General features: G+C 43.0%; 1 protein-coding gene and 1 pseudogene across 5 annotated transcripts in view; one reads left to right on the top strand and one right to left on the bottom strand.

Moving 5' to 3' along the window:
* xkr6a (XK, Kell blood group complex subunit-related family, member 6a) overlaps positions 1 to 23,045 on the top strand; it is a 34,366-nt gene that overhangs the window by 9,152 nt on the left and 2,169 nt on the right. For 2 of the 5 annotated variants that reach the window (XM_061802563.1, XM_061802548.1), the window contains 3 exons: positions 13,564 to 13,760; positions 17,144 to 17,561; positions 18,290 to 23,013. In XM_061802563.1, the coding sequence (XP_061658547.1) occupies positions 13,564 to 13,760; positions 17,144 to 17,561; positions 18,290 to 18,794 (1,120 nt within the window). In that variant the 3' untranslated portion in view covers positions 18,795 to 23,013. Of the gene's footprint in view, positions 1 to 13,563; positions 13,761 to 17,143; positions 17,562 to 18,289; positions 23,014 to 23,045 lie in introns of those variants that run through there. The other 3 variants (XR_009792411.1, XM_061802572.1, XR_009792410.1) reach the window with 3 other exon arrangements.
* On the bottom strand, positions 20,354 to 20,472 carry LOC133497345 (5S ribosomal RNA; annotated as a pseudogene).

Here is a 23,045-nt window from a genome sequence, read left to right as displayed (position 1 = left end):
TACCTTTTATGGCCGTTTTCACATCATCTTGAGTCCAGCTTTTTTTGTTGTTTTGTTTTGTTTTTGTTTTTTTTGTGTGTGTTTCTCTTATTTTATCCTCCAGGTTAACTATATATATTTTGTGTGTGTATGTTGAGCTGGCCAGCAAAGTCATATTGTGTTATCCACAAATTTAGATGTTTTATTTTAGTTGGACATTTGCTTTCTACAATCTTGTAGTCCTTACACATGATTATTTTTTTTTTTCCAGATGTTGCGTTTCAACTATTTTGCTATTTATCAACTATTTTGCTGTTTGTTTTTCCCCTGTTGGAGTCAGTGGTTCACCTAGGGTGACCACACTGACTTCCCCCTGAACAGGGTGACAATTCCGTTCTGTTTGAGGTAATTCTCAAGCTTCGACCACAAGTGGCAGAAAATTCTTACCTCTGCATCCTCAAACAGTTGTCACTCAATTTCCTGTTCAAATGAGGTAGCGAACTTCCACTCACACTTTTACACATGCACACGTTTCACGGAGCTCATGTACAGGACACACCTTGCCCTTTCCTCAGTTTTATAGACTAATTAGTCTACTCTATTGGGACTAGTATTCTCGAGGTTTGGTTCTGCCACAGTCACCCAGACGCACATTCACTCATTCCTCATGAGTGTGGGAGTTTCCTACTCACCAGAGATGCCTTTACTTCCTTCGGCTTCTCGTCAACCCTCAGCCTCCAGATGCAAAGTCGAGGCCCAGTCCCGGAAAGGGTCTCAAGTGCCGTGGCCACGGTCTTTGCCTGGATGTCAACTCAGCCCCTGGTAACCTCAGGCATCTTGAGATCCGGCTCGAAGGACCAAGTAAATGTCAGGTTCACTAATCAGACATTCATTAAACAGGACAAAAAAGGAAGCAAAGACACCAGTTCAAGTCTCGCGAGGTGAGAGGAGAGGAACTGTCTCGTACAATTCACCACTGCACTCTCTGATTATCTTCTCCTCAGCACTTCTGTTTATTTAGTTATAAGACGCCCCTTATTTACATGGATGTTACAAAAAGGAGACGACAAGCAAAACAGTTTGAAACAAGGTGTACATGTTTGTTCGTGTGCATGTGTGGAAGATTGCTGAATACATGTGTGGTCATCATTTCTTTAACAGGCAGCAGTTCTAACAGTTCTGATGATTAGATGTTTTTGTTCTTGCTATCTCCTGCTAGGAGGCTGCTATGTTATCTAGAGCAGAGCAAAGCATTTCTTTATTGGAAGCAGATGTATGAAAATTATGATCACAATTATTCCTACAGAATGGTTTCCAAATAAAAGTATCCAGGTGTTAGAATGGCCAAGTCAAGGTCCAGACCTGAATCCAATTGGAAATCTGTAGGCAGAGCTGAAGCCTGCTGTTCACAAATGCTCTCCATCCAACCTCACTAAGCTCGAGCTGTTTTGCAAGGAAGAATGGGCAAGAATTTCAGTCTCTCAAAGTGCAAAACTCATACATACCCCGAGCAACTTGCAGCTGTAATTGCAACCAAAGGTGCTGCTACAAAGTATTAATGCAAGGGGGCCGAATAATATTGCACACCCCACTTTTCAGGTTTTTATTTGTTAAAAAAGTTCAAAATATCCAATAAATTTAATTCCACTAAATTATTGTGTCCCACATGTTGATTCTTGACACACAAAAAAAAATCATTTTATATTTTTATTTTTGGGTGGCACGGCAAAGCAGCTGGAAAGCAGTGGCCTCACATTTCTGACGTCCCGGGTTTGATCCCGGACCCGCCTGTGTGGAGTTTGCATGTTCTTCCCGTGCCTGCGAGGGTTTTCTCTGGGTACTCTGGTTTCCTCCCACATCCCAAAAACAGGCAACATTAATTGGACACTCTAAATTGCCCCTTGGTGTGATTCTGAATGCGGCGGTTTGTCTCCATGTGTCCTGCGATTGGCTGGCAACAGTGTGTTCCCTGCCTCCTGCCCATTGACAGCTGAGATAGGCTCCAGCAATCCCCGCGACCCTTGTGAGGATAAGCGGCTAAGAGAATGGAAGGATGGATCTTACTTTCTAAGCCTGAAATGTGGTGAAAGGTTGAAAAGTTCAAGACGGTCTAATACTTTCACAAGGCACTGTAGAACAACAAATAAAGAACACTAAGTACGACAGTAACTGAGGATGACTTTTTGTGCTGCAAGACATGTACAATATTTGCATGCTCCCAAGGAGGCCCTAAGTGCCACAAAGCATGCTGGGACTACTCAGGAGCTAAATAATGTTTAAAGTGCATGTTTTGCGTCACTTATTTTTTCAAGCATTGATTTTTTTCGTTTTATTACTTGCTAGTTATGCTATTCTGTTTGCTGTTGTGTGATCATTTTAGTTTTGATATGACACCATGAGTATGAAGAACATGTTGACTAATGACTTGCCTACACTGTCAGTATGAGGGGGAATTTAAGCTTCTAATTGTAAATGTAAAATTGTAATTGTTCCTTGTAGTCTTACAAGTGCTGTCATGTGGTCGATTTCATACACTCTGAAGCACAATCCATGCTTCCTATGTCATGTGGATTTGTTAGGGTGTACTTCATTGGAGTATACTCACCACAACATTAACAGATTTTGGAACTCACTGTGCATGCAAGACGCACATTTTAGGTCCATCCATCCATTATCTAGAGCTTTTCCGGGTTGGGTTGCTTGGGAAGTAGCTTCAGCTGGGATACCCAGACTTCCTTTTCCCCAGCCACTTCTTCCACCTCTTCCGGAAGGATCCCGAGGCGTTCCCAAGCCAACTCAAAGACATAGTCTCTCCAGCGTGTCCTGGGTCATCCTCGGGGTGTCTTTCTGGTGGGACATGCCCAAACACCTCACCAGGGAGGCGTCCGGGAGGCATCTGACTCAGATGCCCCAGCCACCTCATCTGGCTCCTCTCAATGCGGAGGAGTAGCTGCTCGACACTGAGTCCCTACCGGATGCCCGGGTTTCTCACCCTATCTCTAAGTGAGACCCCAAACACACTGCAGAGGAAACTCATTTCGGCCGCTTGTGTCTGGGATATTATTCTTTCGATCACGACCCAAAGCTCATGCAAATAGGTGAGGGTAGGAACGTAGATCGACTGATAAATTGAGAGCTTCGCCTTTTGACGTAGCTCCCTCTTTACCACAACAAACCGATACAAAGTCTGCATCACTCCACGCTGCATCGATCTGCCTGTCGATTTCCCGCTCCACTCATGAACAAGACATCAAGAACTCCTCTACTTGGGGGAGGATCTCATCCCCGATATGGAGAGAGAACGCCACCCTTTTCCGACTGAGGACCATAGTCTCAGATTTGGAGGTGCTATTCTCATCCCAGCCGCTTCACACTCTTCTGCGAATCGCTCCAGTGAGAGCTGGAGATCACAACTTGATCAAGCCCATCGAACCACATCATCTGCAAAGAGCAGAGATGCCATGTTGAGGCCACCAAACCGGACACCCTCTACACCTCGGCTGCGCCTAGAAATTCTGTCCATAAAAGTTATGAACAAAATCAGTGACAAAGGGCAGCCTTAGCGGAGTCCAACTCTCACCGGAAACGAGTCCGACTTATTGCCGGCAATGCGTACCAAACTCTGACAGCAGTCGTACGGGGACCGAACAGCCCGCATCAGGGGATTCGGTACCCCATACTCCCGAAGAACCCCCACACAGGACTCCCCAAGGGACACGGTTGAATGCCCTCTCCAAGTCCACAAAATACATGTAGACCGGTTGGCTGAACTCCCATGCACCCTTGAGGATTCTGCCAAGGGTGTAGAGCTGGTCCACTGTTCCACGGCCAGGACGAAGACCACATTGCTCCTCCTGAATTCGAGACTCGACTTCTCAACGGACCATCATCTCCAGTACCAGTGAGTAGACCTTACCAGGAAGACTGAAGTGTGTGATCCCCCTGTAGGTTGAACAGACCCTCCAGTCACCCTTCTTGAAATGGGGGACCACCACCCCAGTCTGCCAATCCAGAGGCACTGTCCCCAATGTCCATGCGATGTTGCAGAGGCGTGTCAACCAGACAGCCCCACAACATCCAGAGCCTTTAGGAACTCTGGGCGAATCTTATCCACCCCCAGGGCCCTGTCACCAAGGAGCTTTTTAACCACCTCAGAGATAGAAGAGCCCGCCTCAGAGCACCCAGACTCATCTTCCTCGTGGGAAGGCGTGTTGGTGGAATAAAGGTCTTCGTGGTATTCTCGCCACCGACTCACAACATCCCCAGTTGAGGTCAGCAGAGCCCCGTCCCCACTATACACAGTGTTGACGGTGCACTGCTTCCACCTCCTGAGACGCCGGACGGTGGAGCAGAATTTCCTAGAAGCCGTCCTGAAGTCGTTCTCCATGGCCTCACCGAACTAGAGATTGACCGTCATGTTTAGCTTCTTCTATTTTCCAATGATTGCTCCAACAGTGGACCTTTTTTCACCAAGCTGCTTGCCAATTTCTCCGTAGCCCTTTCCAGCCGTGTGGAGTTGTACAATTTTGTCTCTGGTGCCTTTGGACAGCTCTTTGGTCTTGGACATGTTACAAGTTTGAGTCTTACTGATTGTATGGGATGGGCAGGTGTCTTTATGCAGCTTACAACCTCACACAGATGCATCTGGCTCAGGATAACACATGGAGTGCAGGTAGACTTTTAAAGGCGGACTAAAAGATCTTTGATGGTCAGAAATCTAGCAGATGGACAGGTGTTCAAATACTTATTTGCAGCTGTATCACACAAATAAATCGTTAAAAAATCATACATTCTGATTTCTGGGTTTTTATTTTTAGATTATCTCTCTCACAGTGGGCATGCACCTATGATGAAAATTTCAGACCCCTCCATGATTTTTAAGTGGGAGAACATGCCATATAGCAGGGTGTTCAAATACTTATTTTCTTCACTGTACCTCAGGGGTTTGTTGAACGAAAGTCCTCTCCTGACCACCAGAGCATGTTTTTCCCCCATTTTGTTCCCAATAACTTTATTGGTTGTCAGATATTTACAGTACTACTCCACAAAACATGCGACAATGGTAAAAAGCTTTTGGATTCAAAAATGTCTTTTGCAGAGTTGATCAATTACATCAGCCAAACACAGGCAGGGCTCGTTTGAGGTACATTGACACAATTTTAATATGCGAAAGGTCGCAAGCAGGCAACAAAATATTTTGTAGCCTAGCAAGCTAGCGGTAGCAACAAAGGTAAACATAAACATACTGCCATTCTTATTGATTAATGCTCTCAAGTTTTGGTGTGGATGAAGTTATTTAATTACAATGAAGTAATCACGGCAGTACAGTGGCCTCAGAGTTCCCAAAAACATGTATCAATTGGACACTCTAAATTGACCCCTCTGTACAGGGCACTTAACCACGCCTCCTGAAGTCACGTCACCCCACTGTTGCTAACCTCAGACAAACATTAGACAAAATGGCGTCGCAGGAAGAAAAGTCGAGAGCGAAATGTCCGATTTACCAGCTGATTTTTCACTCGCATTCTTACCGAATAGTGAAATATCGTTGAAGAGCAAACAGCAGGGCCTCAAGTATTTCAGCGAGGGGTATTTCAATGGTATTTCCATGCATATCGACGGAGAAACCATTGATATTAGCGCGAGATCTTTCCAGAGTCAGAGGAAGAACGAGAAGCCACTTACATTGCATCTGCAGTTGAGTCCTACAAGGATATCTGAAACTCACTGTACATGTCAAGCAGGGTGAGTGCTTTTGTTATATTTTGCATATTATACATTTGTGGAAAACAATTAACCGTACGTTAATAGATCTTAATATAGCCCAAAGACGAATTCGTCATTGACATTTTCCTATTTTCGTGTTACATATCACACTTGTGTGCAGAATCTGTATAATGTGTATCTGTATAGCCGTTTGTGTACCGCCGTATGAAGGAAAAGAAGAAGAAGGTGAGGCTTGATTTACGAGTTGTTTCTCTCGCTTTCTTTGTGTAACGTCACGCGCTCCCCTCAATAATTATTCTTGAATTAGTGCCGAACCTACGTAAGTCCCGACGGAGTACGACAATCACTACTTTAGTGTCCTCAAACATCCTTCCTTCAGTCTTGGTGTCTCGGCGCACGTTGAAGGCTTTTAGGACTCGCTAGTCCGGTTTAGCTTAGCTTCCTAGCCACCAACAAAGAGACACGTTTGTGCAGTCAGGTCCTCACAAAGTATCGCTCAACACAGATCAAGTGTGTCAATCATTCACACGTAGCTATGTTATGCAAGCGAAGAACTGCTAATTCATTTATATGAGACATTTATTGAAAATCAAAAATAGGGCTTACCTTCGTGCAAACATATCTGTTCCGGTTGATTACAAAGGCCGTGACTACACCTCTTGACCATATCTATTGTTAAGGTTCCTTAAGACGTGATAAAACGCAAACAAAAGCTCTACTGAACCATGCGACTTTGTCTGAGGTTATGGCGGACAACAACAAGGGGCGTGGTTTAGGCACATCTCTGGCCTCTGATTGTTCAGCGACACGGTCCACGCAATTTCTATGGAGGGGTCAATTGCCACGAGATGGGATTGTGAGTGTGACTGTTGTCTGTCTCCATGTGCCCTATGCCCTATGATATGCTGGCAACCAATTCATGGTGTACACTGCCTCCTGCCAATTGACAGCTGGAATAGGCTGCAGCACTCCTTCGACCCTCGTGAGGATATGCGCCTAAGAAAATGGATGGATAGATAATTTAATTTCAGTAAGTTAACACCCATTGTTTCTGTTGTACTGTTGGTTTGATCTTACTGATTAGAATTCATGACCTGACTAGAGGAGTGATTTCCAACCTTTATGGAGCCAAGGAATATATTTTACAATTGAAAAATATGGCACACCAACAAAAAAAATGTAATAAGTGGCTCGATTAATTTCTGTATGTCGTTCCTGCCATCTAATGGAAGATCATTCCTTTGTTCTTTCTGTCGCCATGCCTCACTAACATACATGGATTAACAAAAATTATTATTTATTTAAAATATGTATATTTTTGACAGCTGGTATCGCCTCCAGCACTCCCCGCGACCCTCGTGAGCATGAGCGGCAAAGAAAATGAATGAATCGATGGATATCTTTGACCAATTAAGTACAGAAGTTTATACAGTAAACAAACAGGCCATTTAAACAGAGACATTGCTCCCTCTTGTGATCAGATAGGTGAGTATTTATAAATTTTTTAAACTCAGCGATCGGCCCCAATAATCCAGGTTGTGTAAACCCTACCTGCGATAACTGCATCAAAGCTGCGATCCACTGACTTCACCAGACTGTTGCTTTCTTGATTTGAAATGCTTTTCCAGGCCTTCCCTAAAGCCTATTTCAGTTCATATTTGTTTATAGGCATTTCTCCCTCCAGTCTTCTCTTTAGGAGGTAAAATGCATGCTCCATTGGGTTTAGATCCGGTGAATGACCGGGCCAGTCTGAGACTTTCCAGTTTTTCCCCCTGCTGAAGTGTTGTGTTGGCAGTATATTGTGGGTCATTGTCTTGTTGGATGATGAACCTTCTTCCGATTTCTTTGCATTTGCAGTGGATGCATGCAATAAAGCAGGTCTATTCAGCTAGTGGCCCATTTGAAATTCAATTTCATCTGGACCGGCAGACATTTCTATTTTAATTTGATGTAACAAATTGTAACGTGTGTGTTTGCAGTGATCAATAAATGTGCATAAAGGACCTACTGAGTTATACCAAAATTAATCAATATGTCACGTCATAAAATAGTGTCTCTCTCAGACACAGCATCTCTTTATAGATGGACCTACTTGCAAATGATGTTGCAGGAAAGCTTCTGGAAACTTGGTAAAAGTAGAACATATCTATTGCGGACATTGTACGCAAATCAACTGATTTTACAGACATGTCCAAGGTGAAGTGTAATGCTAAAATTGTTTTATTTTTCAATCACATTTAATTGTATGTTTTAAATGAGACTCACCGAGATCTGTGTAGTGGTTCGCAGTCAGAAGTCTGATATATGTGGTTTTTCTTCTATGTAGCATTGAACACTTATGTACTCTAGTCTTGCGTTGGTTGTCCACAGGGGTCAAACATTTAAAATGGTTGTAATTCTAGTTCTTTAATCTTGCTATTATATTATAAACAATTATCCAACATCAAAATTATGGCTTGTGAAAATGCTGAGTGGCTACCAAATCTGGGAAACCACTAGCAACAGTGGCTGGTGAGCAAAAAAGTTAATTTCAAACCCTGCGTACTATTGTGAAACCCATTAGTTGTTTGACAATATGAGTCCCCAGTAACCTGGATGAATTATACAGTCAGACAGAGTCCCACCCTCGTTTTCTGTGTACATAAAGTGTTGTGGTCTTTACATTTGGATTTGCATTAATGTCATTGTGTTGTGTTAATGTCTTACATTGTGGCGTTTGTAATAGTTGTGACCGTAATTTTGCGATGACATTCGCCAGCGATTCAAATTTTAAATCACAGTAATACTAGTCAGCCAGTCATAAAAACTAGTTGCAGAATCCTGCATACTGCAGAACAATTTAGTTGCATTTGCTCACCTCAATTTGTGTGCGGGGCTGCCTTTAGCCTATCAGCTCTTACTGCAATGACAATTGTTCACTCTCTCGTTCCCTTCCCGGCTGATCTCTCTTGGAAGATTCTTTTATGGCATCCACTTGCCTTTGGGCAGTCAGCAGCTCTAGTAACAATTACTGTGTTGTGTGTAGTGTGTGTGTGTGTGTGTGTGTGGTGTGTGTGTGTGTGTGTGTGTGTGTGTGTGTGTGTGTGTGTGTGTGTGTGTGTGTTTACATCCTGCTGAGTGTGAAAACACCACTCCGCTTTTGAGGGTTAAATCAACCACCCATCAATACACATACACACCTCCTCCATCCAGTTCAATTCGCGAGCCCCAATGTCAGACTGCAGAATGGATTCTCCTCCCAGTGAAAGGTGGAGGAACAGGGAAGCCTTAAGACTGATTGACATGGATTGTTTGGAGAGAGAAAGAGGTTATGGAAATGATGGAGGGGGAAAGAGCTGAATATAAAAGAGGGAAGAAGGAAGTAAGAAGGGGAAAATGAAGGAGCAAGGGATGTGGATGGATTGAGGATGAATAGGATACAAGGGATAAGATGGTGAGAGGAAGAGGTGGGAAAAGAGGTGGGTTGCTTGCACACAATACCAGTCAAAGGGAGATGGGAGAAGGAAAGAGAGTGCTATGGGGCAAGGTTGATGTAAAAAGATCCACACTTGTGGTTTGTAATTATTGAGTGCAAGCAGCTGTTCGGATCACCCACTTTTCCATCATTAAAGCAAAAATGCTGGATTATTTACACCCAAGCCAAACATAATACTATTAAAGTAATTCGTAATATTTATTGAGTCAAGGTCACACCATACTTTGATGCAAATCCACATCAGTCAATGGTCCTTGCAGGACAGGTGGGTATATGAGCTCCTCTATGGATGCTGTATTATTCCTGCTATGTGGAGTTACTTTAAGTGATTTGAAATGCTTGGCTACATCCCACCAACATGAGCTGTTAGTATTTACTATCATAAAAGTATGGAGCATCTTTTACTTTGTTGGTTGCTATGTGCCCTGCAATTTGCTGGGAACCAGTTCAGATTGTACCCCACCTCCTGCTATAAGATAGGTGGGATAAGTTCCGCGAGCCTTGTGAGGATAAGTGACTCAGATAATGGATAGATGGATGGATGGAAATTTTTGTCCAAAAATGGCCCAAATGTGCGCCGAAATCCATTGCTGAAGCAACATAGCCAAACAGGATGTACTGATGACGCAAAGCCAGCACAGCCTCGCATTGTTTACTAATCCAGCTAAGCAAGATGCAGAGCCAGGCGAGGCAAAGGTACATTCGCATCTGGTGTCAACGCAGCATAATTCACCAATCATCATCCCCATGGAGGTGTGTACTGGCCATCAGGTCTGGTGGGGTGGCAGTCCTCTGGAGCTGATTGCGATGCTGCGTTTTTTTTCCTTTTATTTTTTTGGAAGAACATAGCCCGATAATTAGTGGGGACAGTCCATGGATGCACATGTTATTACAGATTAATTAGATTGAACCAATCAGAATAAACTACGGAATTGGCCCAACCACTTTGAGAAACGCTAAAGGGCAGTCAAGTTGTAATATAGACAATGGATTGAACCAATTAGGAGACAGAAAGAAAGCGGCCAAAACCTCACAATGCTTGTGATATTCGTGTAGAGTGAAGAGCGTAATGTTGAGAAACAAAAAGTTTAGTGAAATTGAAATTTAAGTAAAGTGAAGGAAGCATATCTGTGCTATCAGATTTTGAATCTCAATTACAAATACTGATTTTCTGAACTATGAAAATATTGATTGTAAGTTTTACCTTCAAAAAGTCAGATGCCAATTTAACATTCAAAGGCAAATGTCTTCAGTTGCAAATTCAACATTCACTACATAGTTTAACATTCGACATACGTTATATGGTTCTACTTATGTTGCTCATTTCAACATTCGAGTATTTTATTCAACAAAAAAATGTACTTAAATGGTATGTTCAGTTCGGAAATTTGGAGATTTGTCACGACCTCTGAGTTGGCTTTCAAAGATGGCTGCCGTGAGTGTAAACAGTAAGTAGGAGTGCCTTTAGTAATCCGTTTCTTATTACTTCTGAATCGTTTCTTTATCACACTAAATCAGCCTCATACATCAGTATTGTTTGGCATACACTGCCCTGAAGAAGGATTTTGCCTCCCTTCTCAAAGGGTTATTTTATGTATAGAATCCCCACTTTCTTCGAATTTACACTGAATATATTGAATATTTGACAGAATGTTGAATATGCAGCTGAATGTTGAATTAAATGTTGATTTTCCAGCTTAATATGTTGATTTTTAAATGAAAACTACTGTATATATTTTGATGAAAAAATCCGTGTTAATAATAGCTTCCATTTTCTGAGCCGCTTATCCTCATGAGGGTCATTGGGCTGGCGCAGGAGTACACCTTGAACTGGTTGCCAGCCAATCACAGGGCACTTGGAGACACACAAGTTGCACTCACAATCATACTTAGGGCCAATTTTGAGTGTATGAAAAACCCACGCAAGCATGGAGAGAACATGCAAACTCCACACAGATGAGTCCAGGTTTGAACCCGGGACCTCAGAAATGTGACGCCGACGCTCTACAGCTGCGCCATCTTGCCACCAATGTTAGTAATACAGAATCAAAATCTAATTGCACAGATATCCTTCCAAACACCAACAGCAGATGGTAGAACAAGCTGAAGACAACAGCCGCAGGCACAAAAGCAGACTTGAACCTAAGTGCACACCGGTAAATAGGTTGTTTATGCATGATCCAAGGGCATATGTTTTACCATCAGACACCCCGATGACGAGTAAAAATAATGGATTCATGTTTCCCTTGCCCGGACGCGGGACACTCGGTCACCACTCTGAAGCCCGGCCTGGAGGTGGGGCTCAAAGAGAAGCGCCTAGTTGCCGGGCCTGCACCCATGGGGGGTGCGGGGGCACAGCCCAAAAGGGTAACATGGTAACATCCTTACCATGGGCTCATCACCTGTGAGAGGGGCCGTAGGGGTCAAGCGCAATGTGAGCTGGGTGGTAGCCAATCCACGGTGGATGAGAGGGTACCTTACCGCCGCCTTCGGGTGAGTGGACGGTTCCTGACTGAGTAGCCACCCTTTTTGGAGTCTTTGGAGGGAGCGCTGGAGAGCAATCCATTTGGGGACTCCATCATTCTGCTAGGGGACTTCAATGCCCACATGGGCAATGACAGTAAGACTTGGAAGGATGGAATGGTGTGATAGGGAAGAACAGCCCCCCTATCAGAACCCGAGTGGTGTTCTGTTATTGGTTTTCTGTGCTTCTAACGGATTGTACATAACGAACACCATGTTCAGGCATAATAGGCACAGGCACATGTGCACTTATCACCAGGACACCCTATGTCGCAGTTCGATGATCGACTTTGTGGTCGTGTCGTCGGACTCCGGGCTGCATTTCTTGGAAACTCGGATGAATAGAGGGGCGGAGGTGTCAACTGATCACCACCTGGTGGTGAGTAGGTTCAGATGGTAGGGGAAGATGGCAGTCTGGCATGGCACTCACAAATGTATTGTGAGGATCTGCTGGGAATGGTTGGGAGATTCGCTTTCAGAAAGAATTTTCACTCCCACCTCCAAAAGAACTTTGCTCATGTTTTGGGGGAGGTGTAGGACATTGAGTTATGATGTTCCACGCCTCCATTGCTGAGGTGGCTGATCAGAGCTTCGGCGTAGAGTGGCTGTCATGGCGGCAACCCCCGAACATGTTGGTGGACACCAACAGTGAAGGATGTTGTCAAAAGAGTGTAGATAGAGCAGATATTGTTAAATATTGAATGGAATGTGCCCTTGTCCAACAGCAATAATTTATATTTTGATAAACAATGAAACCAAAGCAACTATTGTTTATTCTCCCGTGGGAAGCTGCAATTGAACACTGACTGTTAAATTTTATTTGTTTTGGTCCACTCTTAGTTGAAAGTTTCAGGGTTGCAGTTGAGCACACACAAGACAGCCAAAATTTTGGCAATGTATCCTTGTGTCCACTGCCCTACTTGGAGAAACCACTTGGCATTACAGACAAGGTCAAATGAATGTAGTCGTGATGTTGGTATGATTTGGGCAATTCTCTACCAATGTTTGGCGGGCGGATTGAGATGGTCAACGGCTCTGATGTGGCCCGCCGCCTGTAGTTTGACTAACATTCAATTTAGACCAATCTGATTGGCATGATCAGTATTGGCCTATAATTAACATTTTATGCTGATTGGCTGATCAGTTTTAATGTCATAATTCACCGATCCGATACGCCAAAGACATTTACCCGTGTCACCTGGTTCAGTATATTTGAATCCAAACCCGAGTTTTAGCCTACTTACGTGTCGTTTGATGTAGTACTGTAAATAAAAAACAACCAGTAAAGTTACATTGCTCCATCTTGTGATCAATTATTATTTGATCAATATTTATTTTAACCTCGCTGATCGGTGATACTGATCGTGTAAAACCTAGCTTCCACATCTGTGTTAGTAATCAATTGTACACACGCTTTTGCTGCGGTGTGCGTTAATTAAATCAAGCTCTAAATGAAATGAAATTAATGAAAATAGATCACGTGTTACTGATGGTGTAGTGGTACACACTCCTGGCTTTGGTGGGGGGTACGTGGGATAGATTTGATTGTGTTGATATCTTCCCTTTGATCGACTGGCGACCAGTTTAGGGTGTGGGCCGCCTTTCGCCCAAAGCTAGCTGGGAAAGGTTCTGGCTCTCCCAGGACATTTGTGAGTAAAAGTGTGCAGGAAATTAACGGATGGATGGAAGAATTTAGTTGCGACTTACGCCAAGAGTTAGATAAATTAGTCAAAACTGGCTGTTATTATCACTGAAAAGGTTGGGTTTTTTTATCTGTGCGTGTGTAGATTAACTGGTGAAGGTGTATTTTAGTTCTCAATGGATTTACTACATTTATTAATTCCCTATGATTGTTGCAGGTACATCAGGACACTCTACCTCGGCCTCATGTCCCGTCACCAGAAGGAGCACCAGCGCCGCTGGTACTGGGCTATGATGTTCGAGTATGCAGATGTCAACATGCTTCGGCTGCTGGAGACTTTCCTGGAGTCGGCGCCTCAGCTGGTCCTGCAGCTGTGCATCATGATCCAGGAGAATCGTGCAGAGACGCTACAATGTAGGTGGATGAGATGACGTGTTTACATGGGGCACAAAATGAGTGCACACAACAGAAGATATTCAAATTATCAATCTGCACACATTGTGCTCACTAATTTGGGTGGCGATGCGGCTCCTTTTAGGATTTTAATTGTGTTTTATTCAGGAAAGCACGGTCATCCAAAGTGTTCAGGGTGCCGGTGAGTTATCAGCCCCCTCTTCATTAATCATTCAGGAAATGTATCATTTGTGGAGTCACCCACTCACTCGTGTTAGTCATCACACAAAAGGAATATGTGCAACCTGTATAACAGCCACACTACCTGAAACATTAAAATTGTACAACAGTAAACCAAATTTGGTATTTAAAACCAAAGACAAAATCCACATCATATCATGTACAGATATGTAGTTTCAACAAGTTTAATATTTTTAAAAATGAAGGGAACTCATATGAGACTGTCCTTGATAATCATTACTGTGATTGTGATTATATTTTTGGAAGAACTGTTGTGAAGCGGAAAAAAATCTTGATATTGATAATAATACATACGGCACGGCGGTTCAGCTCGAAAGCGTTGGCCTTACAGTTGTGAGGTCCCGGGTTCAATGCCGGACCCGCCTGTGCGGAGTTTGCATGTTCTCCCAGTCCCTGCATGGGTTTTCTCCGGACACTCCGGTTTTCTCCCACATCCCAAAAACAGGCAACATTAATTGGACACTCTAAATTGCCCCGAGGTGTGATTGTGAGTGCGGCTCTTTGTCTCCATGTGCCCTGCAATTGGCTAGCAACCAGTTCAGGGTGTACCCCGCCTCCTGCCCGTTAATAGCTGGGATCGGCTCCTGCACTCCCCACGACCCTCGTGAGGATAAGCGGCTTAGAGAATAGATGAATGGATGCATGAATACATAGAGCAATGTCTTGAAACATGATACGCTCAGATGATCACAAAAGTGAACCTTTGATTTTGTAATGTCCAATAATTACTTGGGTTGTCAATCAATTAATTATTTAAATCTGATTAATCACACGTTTGAATTTATATTAATCGCAATGAATCACAGTTGCCAAATATACCACATAGTACCATATTTAGCTTTAAAATGGTATTTTAAATTGGTTGCGCTTCAATGGAAAGAGTGTTTAGCTCTACACTATATACAAATTGTCTTTGTATTTGTTTTTTTTCAAGTCCCATGGGGGTGACTTTAATAACAAAATCTGCTGCCGAGCACACGATGGGAGTGTCCTTACTTATCTGTGCAGCGTTTTAACCATTGCATTGATGTGATGATCATTCACCTTCAAGTAATCTGCACCGCATTTCCATATCCACCCACGCTTAAAGTGCTACCGACACTTAAAGCATGATTTTTAGTATGTTTTTAATTTTAAAAAAGGCAGCCAGAATGGACCCATCCATTTTTTCACCATACATCATGATGTTGTTGTATATGAATTTTTGCATTTCCCGCCATGAAAATCCTCTCGATGCATTCGTTTTGGAAAAGAAGCAGCGTTTTTTACAGATGCCCACACTGGCAGGTTCGTGTGTTTATACCAGTTTTACTGACAGGAAAGTGTAGCTGTTTTTCCTGTGTGTTAGCCAAAATGCCATCTTGTTGTATTGCTGGATATTGCTCGAACACTCGAGAAGATGGATTCGCTCTTCACACGTTTCCAAAAGATCTGGTTCGTTGTGAAAGATTTATTGCACAGGTGCAACAGACGATAGCTTTGTGGGTTCCAAAAGACAGGAAGGTGTGTATAGAGCTATTAAAAAAACAATAGTTGGGAGGGACGACGTAATCCTTCTCTCTAACAAAAGATCTGCGTCATGATAATTTAAAGCTCAACCGACATCCCTATTTTAAAATTGATATTGTTCTGAAAACTTCATATAATATTATTCACTTCACTGTCTAGATGAAAAAAAAATTGCAAAGAGCATTCATGCGCAAAGTTGCGAAAGTCTCACTCGACATCCCAGTGGTAGCCATATTGCCTGCTACGTCATTTACAGATTTTACACTAGGACAGTCGCTATAGAAACGCGCTGAGCCACCTGCGATGGCAGATCAACAAGAGAGCTTTTCGTAATTTTCTGACGCCCCTTCTAGACTAAAGCTCTTTTTTTGAAGAAGAGAACAGCTCAGAAGCCGGGGCCATTTTACCTTATCGTTTTGAGCCATAATTAGACGATCTCCGGAACACTTCTAACTGAGAGAGACTCCCCAACAGATGAACGAGGAGGACGAGAAATTATTAAAAATGACTTGTGTATGTAGCGTACTCAGGAGGACCCATGCCGGGTGAAGTAACTAGTGCCCAGACACCGGTGGCCGGTGAGGGGAGAGTTCCTTTCTCCTCCCGACACGCGTCCAAAAACCACCTCCACATCAAGGCTCACACCCGGCCATCCGCCTGTGGACAACAACGACGCTGGCATACTTTATGAAGGATTACGTCGTTGGACGCGGACAGAGCATTGTATGATTGCTGCTTTCGGAGAAGCTGTTCGAGTTTGGTGACTATACGTCTAGTTAGCTAGTTAGCTCATGTTACATGCTACTAAACTTTGTACTTCTATTTTGTTATTGTTTTGTGCTGTATTGTGTTGTGTGTGATGACATTTTCTTAAACACAATACAAGTGCCTTGTTATATGTTGCCGTTTTGACCAAGGGGAATTATTCTAAATTCACACGTAACATATGCTATAAACCGTGAGACAAATTAGTCCCCCACAACTATTATTATTATTTTTTTAATAGCTCTGTCCACACGTACCTGTCATTTAGAACCCACAAAGCTCTCATCCTTTGCATCTGTGCAATCCATTTTTCACGACGAACCGGGTGTTTTGGAAAAGTGTCAAGAGTGAATCCATCCTCCCGAGAGTTCGAGCAAAATCCAGCAATACGATGAGCCGGCATTTTGGCTAACATGCAGAAAAAACAAGTAATTTTTCACCGGTACAATAGGCATAAACCAATATAAACACTTGAGCCCGCTACTGCAAAAAAACGTATAGACATTGAAGTGAATAATATATGTAGTTTTCATAACAATATCTATTTTAAAATGTAGATAGGGATGTCAGTGGCACTTTAAGGGAAAGCAGCATGTATGTGATTCAAATAAATTGTGATTCATGTGTTAATAGATGATTGATCTTTTTTTTTTTTTTTTTGTGATTCGTCGTAATGCTTTAACTTTGACAGCCCTAATAATTGCCCACTGTGTGACCTTTGTACATCTTTCAATAATTGAAGGTAAGGATACCCTCGACTGGCTCAACCTACTTTGTGGCAGCTCACTTGAAGTTTCTCCAAAGTTTGCTTCAAAAGGATTTAGCTGATCAGAGGAAATGAAGCATGAGTCTCGTCTGTCTCCCTGCAGGCATCTCCTCCCTCGCTTCCCTCCTGTCTCTCGCCTGGGTCTTGGCATCCTACCACAAACTGCTGCGGGACTCGCGTGACGACCAGCGCAGCATGAGCTACCGTGGTGCCCTGCTGCACCTCTTCTGGCGTCTCTTCACCATCTCATCCCGCGTCCTCTCACTTGCCCTTTTTGCCTCACTCTTTCATATCTACTTTGGCATCTTTGTGGTGGTCCACTGGTCGGCCATGGCCTTCTGGGTGGTGCACGGGGGCACCGATTTCTGCATGTCCAAATGGGAAGAGGTGCTTTTCAACATGGTGGTGGGCATTGTCTACATCTTCTGCTGGTTTAACGTGAAGGAGGGCCAGACACGACACAGAATGATTACCTACTATACTGTGGTGTTGGCCGAGAACACCATCCTCACGGGCCTGTGGTGAGTAAAAGAAATAGAATTAGAGTGACATGGTCTGATCAGGCATTATTAGACATTAGCAGAACTCTACCCATGCTTAAAAATGAGCCCCTGTGAAATCATTTTGACACTTAAATGTAATCGTTTTGGATAAGTAAAACACAATCCAATTTGATTTGACATTTCACACATCTGATAATGACAATGTGAAATTGAATTTTATTTGCTAAATTTGAATAGCTGAACTCAGAACTGTGAGGCGAACCCTCTAGAGCTGTACTACCGTCCCGCTCAGTTTACATATATTTAGTTAATAACCTTAGTTATTTTAATAAAATAAATGTGGAGTAAGAAATGTATTCATGTCTACAGACAGCTACAGACGTGTTTTTCTAGTCAAACTTGGGTTGCTCTGACCATCCAATCCGAGGATTGGAAATGCTGATGCTATTTTGGGCCAGATAACTAAACACTGGAGGAGAAGTTGAAATATGATTGACAAGGCAGCACATAGAGGCTGAAATCTGACTGGACAAAAATCTAATATCCATCAAATAAAGACAATGGATCCAAATCATGCTGCAGACCAGGTGTGGTTTAACAAAATATCAGAATGTATAAATAAGTCACGAGACAAGATTTCAATATTTCTACAGATGCAGCCACTCAAATTGAAATGGCAACCCCAAATACACCAAAATTATTGAGCGAGCTCAAGCTAGTACTAACCCGATTGTGTATCCATGCAGGTACACCTACAGGGACCCTGTACTGACCGACTCATACGCCATGCCGGCATTGTGCGGCGTCTACTTAACGTTTGCTGGCGGCGTCCTGGTGATGCTGTTGTACTACGGCTTCCTGCACCCCGCGACTGCCCACCTCCAGCCGAGCCCCGCCTCCTCCTGCTGCGCCCAACTGCTATGGGGTCTTCCCCTTCCCCCTTCTGCACCGCCTACTGCCCCACCTACCCCTGCCCACATGACCAAGTCCCAGACAGATGAGGATGTGGCTGAAACATGTCTTCCCGTCTTCCAGGTCAGGTCAGTGCCCCCCACTTCCAAACCTGAGGGCCCATTTATAAAGATCGACATGCCCAGGAAGCGTTACCCGGCGTGGGACGCCCACTACGTTGACCGGCGCCTGCGGAGGACTATAAACATCCTGCAGTACATCACACCGGCCGCTGTGGGCATCCGCTACCGTGATGGACCCCTGCTGTATGAACTTCTACAATATGAGTCTTCACTTTGATACACACACACACTGTGAAGAGAAATGTTTGTCTTCAAAGTTAAAAGTTCACTGATGAATAAGAAACACGTCGCACTTGGTATAAGCACAGAGCCACAAAACCATTCTGGCACATTTTAATGCACACACCCTCACAAAAACACACACATACCTTGCGAGTACCTTCAACCTGCGAGTCCCTTGACCCTGACTCAACAAGCTGCCTCATTGAGAGTCTGAAATCTCCTCCTCTCTATTTGCAACTAGCACCGTTCATCTGTGTTGGAGCTCCAGAACCGTGAGCATATTTTATACCAGATCCATATGCTACAGATTGTTTACGTTATATCACACACAAATGTACTAATTTCTCAACAGCAATGAGACACTGAAAAGAGGAAATTGATTTTACACTGCGGGGTTGAATTATTTGAGGAATTAGGTCAAGTCAACACAAATCAGCCGCAGTAGTTAATAAAATGGTAATCTTAATTACATGTATAGAGCTCGTGCACCTACATCATAAAATCACGTGACTTTTGTTTACCTCGCCATATTGCCGGTCAAGCTAAGTCTGAGTCTTGTCCGATACCATCAGACATTTAGAAGGTGAAAATAAACGACGGTACGTGGAAAAACTTATAAACTCGGCGTAGAGGACCCGTATTTAATGCCAAATCGATGTTTTCACCAATAAGAAATTGGACTGTTAATTCACTTTCGCCTGTCTTGGACAACTGGATATACACATGGATATGGTGAGTAAGTCATCAAGATTTACACGGAAAAGTTTGAAAGTGTATAAAAGTCTGGACGCATAAGAATACTTTGTTGCTGGATCTGTTCTCATCAGGAATAAATCTCACATAGCAACGGTTTTGACGGCTTGTGAACATGGAAGTATGTTGGACGACATGTTAACCTTTGGCGGAATCCATCGATCCTTTCAGCTAGTATTCAATAAAAATACCAATATTTAAATAAATGACCCCTGGTTTTACACAAACTCGGATTCATTAACTATGACTGAAAAAAAAAAGAGGACAATGTCGTCTCTAAGGAATGTACATGAAAGCGATTGCGGTCACACTTAACCTCCGTAAACCTCTGCAACAGACAGTTTTTTTTTTTAACACGCATCATTCTCAAATGAGTCAACTTGGCCTTATAAATACTTTTTGGTAATATGAGATTGAAAAGAATAATTCCTACTTGAAATGAAGCGATCACTACATAGGCGTGTGTATATTTTGGTTGGGCACCATCCATCACATTTAATTGCCGAAATCCATTGATATTTTCTGGTCTTTTCAGATGGCGTTCCATAGAATGATCTCTGAATATCTGTCTCGTCTGTTGTGATAACCAACAGCACAACAGGTCTTGGGTAGTGTAAATATTCTCCTCCAGTTCAATGTCGAGCAGCTCTGTTTGACCAGCAATAGCTTCTTTTCCTTTCGGCTTGTCCCGTTAGGGGTCGCCACAGCGTGTTATCTTTAGATGAACGCATATTTGTTTGGCACATTTTTACGCCGGATGCCCTTCCTGACGCAACCCCTCTGGATTTAGCTGGGGAGAGACGCTTACAGCACCTGGTATTCCCAGGCGGTCTCCCATCCATGTACTAACCAGGGCCAAACCCGTTTAGCTTCTGAGTTCTGACGGAATCTGGCGTTCTCAGGTTAGCATGGTCATAAGCATTTGACCGGCAATATGGTGCTGTGAAAACGGTGACGTCACGTGCACAAGCTCGATATGGCTTTCAACATCCCCCCAGTTTGCTGGATTTTGGGACAGTTTGAGAAATTCCAAGGACTTGAGCTGTAGATTAGGCTCGTAACAAGAGATAACGATAAACTGCAAATGTTAGCATGTATTTAAAGTGAAGGAAAATGCTTAATTTTGTTGTCAACAAACAAGTACTATGAATAATCACAGATGGAGAGAGAAAATTTGTTCTCTCCCCTTCCTGTTATCATTATAAGAGTTAATGTCTAAAATAGGATCTACGGTAATTTGTGAGTAATAAGATTGACATTTACCTAAAAGAAACAGAATTTCACCATGAGCAAATGCAAGACTATTCTCATGAATAATTTTCCTTATCCGTGTTTTCTAATTTTGACAGACAAGACTATCCACTCATCTATAGACACCTACAGCTAAGCTATGATTTTTATTTTTCACTGTTTGTTTTTCCTGTAATCCAATCTGTTACATTGGCAGGAGTCAAAACGTACTGTAAATAGAATATTTGTAATGTCTCGATCCCGTCATCAGGGCCCCGCGTTAACACGTTGTGAGGCTTTGGATTGAGGGCTGGGGTTGGTTGGGGAAGCCTTCTGGCATCAAACAGGGTAAACGTTTACTTTAGGCATTACACATATGCACACGCACGTAACGCACACACATGCAAGCGTTATTTCGCTGCTGTCTTGGGAACGTACAGAGCATAAAAAAGAGCTACAGAGTCAAATGAACCCGGAATTTTGATGGTGAACCTTGAGCGACTTTTTGTTTATGATGGCTAAACCTGACCAAATGTATACTGGTTGAATGAGAATCAAAAAACAAGGTTTACTGGGAAGATTAACCTTGTAATTAAATAACTATAGGGGGGGGGACAAAAACATTTGGATTCATTGGAAATTCCAAATCTCTTCCATACAAATTGTAGAAGGAATTTGTGATTCTACATGTTTTTCTGATTAATTATTATATGAATGTTCATTATGATGGTGTACGAGTATAGATATAATGCACTTTTCTTTCCTTGTTTTTATTCCCTTTCTGCTTTGGAGTTTATCTGCCTTACAAATTTATGTTGCCAGATACCTTGATGTGCCCGATGGAAATACAGTTGGGATTGCAGCTGATTTGAAATCTACAAACTACCAATGAGATAGTTTACACTACTTTCTGTGGTGCTACAGTTCATTTGCTGCCAACAGATGAGTAGGTTAGTCGAGGGGAAGATGCAATAGCTCATACGCTTACAGTATGTGCAAATATGTAACACACACACTTCATAAGCATGCATCATTAAGGAGCAAAAAGGGCAGATTGTCACTTTGGATTTTCTGGTGCAACTTGAGTACTGCCTTCAGTTTGTGGCCATAAGGCTGCAGCCACTTGGACCACTGCTATGCAACTCTCTCATTGCAGGGAGATGTGCTTAGTTAACCCACTCACAACACACACACACACACAACTGTGTGTCCTGTACAGCATGGTGCTAATTTGTTCATGCATACAGTGAAAGTAGTGTAATACAGTGATAACCTGGGATGTATCCTGACCTCACCTCTTGAACAGACATACAGATACAGTAAAGTAACACCTGACCCCTTTACAATTTAGGAAAACAGTCTCATGGTGCTATCAAGTGACGATGGCTTGGTTTTTGCATTGTCCTGGTTGCGGTGTGTGATGGAGAATTTTGCCAAATATGTGTAGTGAGCTCCAACACTCACTGAAGCCTGCCTCATTCACTCGGCAGGAGTGGATACGGACATCTTTGAAGGGAAAATCCAGGAGGCGTCGGTGCTATACACACTCCTATGGGCAGGAACTGTACGAGGGGTAAGGGGGCACTGTATACAAACACAACAAAATGTGCCGTCGAAAAAAAAAAACAGACAGGAATTCATGTTGTAGAGTGTGAACTGCTTATTTTTAAGAGTTTCATGGGTGCTATGTTCACATACGAAGCAGCCGCCATAACTACAGTACCACTCCACCACCTCCAGAGCTCCAGCCAATCAGGTGTTTCACAGGCAAATCAGGTCTGACACAACCAAAAAGTACTGTCACTTTTCTGTTTTGATTGAAGAGGTTTCACACACACACAAAATGGCAGTTTACCATTCATGAGTTGCAGCCATTTTTCACATTATCACATTCACAAGTGTTTGGGCAACTGACGTAATACCACGCACAAACACACTGTCTTGGCTTGAGATCGCATGACTGACTTGGGTGTTGCAGATCCTTCTGTTTCTTTGTCTTTAGAAAGTCTTGAGTTGCTTTTTCCAGTACATATGGCCCACTGTTTATCCATACAGTACTACGAAGTCAAGCATAAAGTGCTGCCCACCTAACATCACCGGTGACCCAGTTCCACTGGCAGCTGCATGTGTCCATGTCACAGGATGTGTGGTTGCTTCAGGTGATGATTTTCAGACTCTTAACCGTCACAATTTTCTAATGTCGTCATTCTGATACAAATTGTAAGTCTGTTTGCTAAGGTTTTTTTTTTTTTTTGGGGGGGGG

Source organism: Syngnathoides biaculeatus, chromosome 2 (genome assembly GCF_019802595.1).
Source record: "Syngnathoides biaculeatus isolate LvHL_M chromosome 2, ASM1980259v1, whole genome shotgun sequence".
Classification (NCBI taxonomy): domain Eukaryota; kingdom Metazoa; phylum Chordata; class Actinopteri; order Syngnathiformes; family Syngnathidae; genus Syngnathoides; species Syngnathoides biaculeatus.
Note: the sequence above shows the minus strand (reverse complement) of the source record. Positions and strands in the feature narration are given on the sequence as shown.